The following is an 845-nucleotide window of genomic DNA, read 5'->3' on the forward strand; positions in this document are numbered from 1 at the left end:
GGCCTCGCCTGAGCTGCCCAGGCGACAGAGACTTCCAGAGAAATCCCAGCGGGCGTCCTGGGAGAGGCCCTGGAGTTCCCAGGAGTCAGGCCTGCCTGGCGGGGGGCGGAGCACATCCTCGCGTTCACCGGGATTTAGCAGCAAAAGGGGAGGCTCCAAGCCCATGTCTGGTGGTTCAGGTGGCATCTTCGGCCACCGGAGTGTGGGTGTGGGATGGTTCTGCAAGCGCGGGCGTGAGACCTGCTGCCTGGGCAGTGAGTCTGGCTGGGGAGGGGTCCCTCAGCCCCCTTGTCCGGGCTCCCACGCCCTCGCCACGCCTTCGCTCTTGGTTCTGCAAAGCTCAGGCCAGACTCCCTTCAGGACTCCTCCCCTGCCTTGCCCTGCCTCCGCCCCTGCCTAACTTTGCAGGCCCTGTCCCTGCCGCGCCACATCCAGCACCTCCTCCACCGCCTAAGTGACAGCCGTCTGCTCCTTGCTGCCTGTGAGGGGCACGGTTTCCTGGGACCACATGTCTGGCCTCTCCCTGTGAACGGCTCTCCAGGAGGGTCTGTGCCAGCGGAGAGCTCTGGCCGCTGGGCCCTGGCTCGGGCTGCCCGCCCCGCACTGGCGTGGACTCGCCACACGCAGGAAGCGATGGCCCGCTGGGCGGCGGTTGCCTGCTGATGGTTCTCGCCTTCTCTCGCTGCAGGTCATCTTTCTGTCCAAGGGGAAGGACGCCATGCGGTCCTTCATGATGCCTTTTTATCTGATGAAGGACTGTGAGATCAAGCAGCCCGTGTTCGGTGCAAACTACGTCAAGGGGACAGTGAAGGCTGAGGCAGGAGGTGGGTGACTGGGGGGGGCGG

At 65.3% G+C, this 845-nt stretch overlaps 1 protein-coding gene across 2 annotated transcripts in view; it reads left to right on the top strand.

Moving 5' to 3' along the window:
- WBP2 (WW domain binding protein 2) overlaps window positions 1–845 on the top strand; it is a 6,759-nt gene that overhangs the window by 2,867 nt on the left and 3,047 nt on the right. For both annotated transcript variants that reach the window (XM_006762758.2, XM_006762757.2), the window contains exon 3: window positions 689–824. In XM_006762758.2, coding sequence (XP_006762821.1) covers window positions 689–824 — 136 coding nt within the window. The remainder of the gene's footprint in view (window positions 1–688; window positions 825–845) is intronic.

The sequence above is a fragment of the Myotis davidii genome, unplaced genomic scaffold (assembly GCF_000327345.1).
Source record: "Myotis davidii unplaced genomic scaffold, ASM32734v1 scaffold539, whole genome shotgun sequence".
NCBI lineage: Eukaryota > Metazoa > Chordata > Mammalia > Chiroptera > Vespertilionidae > Myotis > Myotis davidii.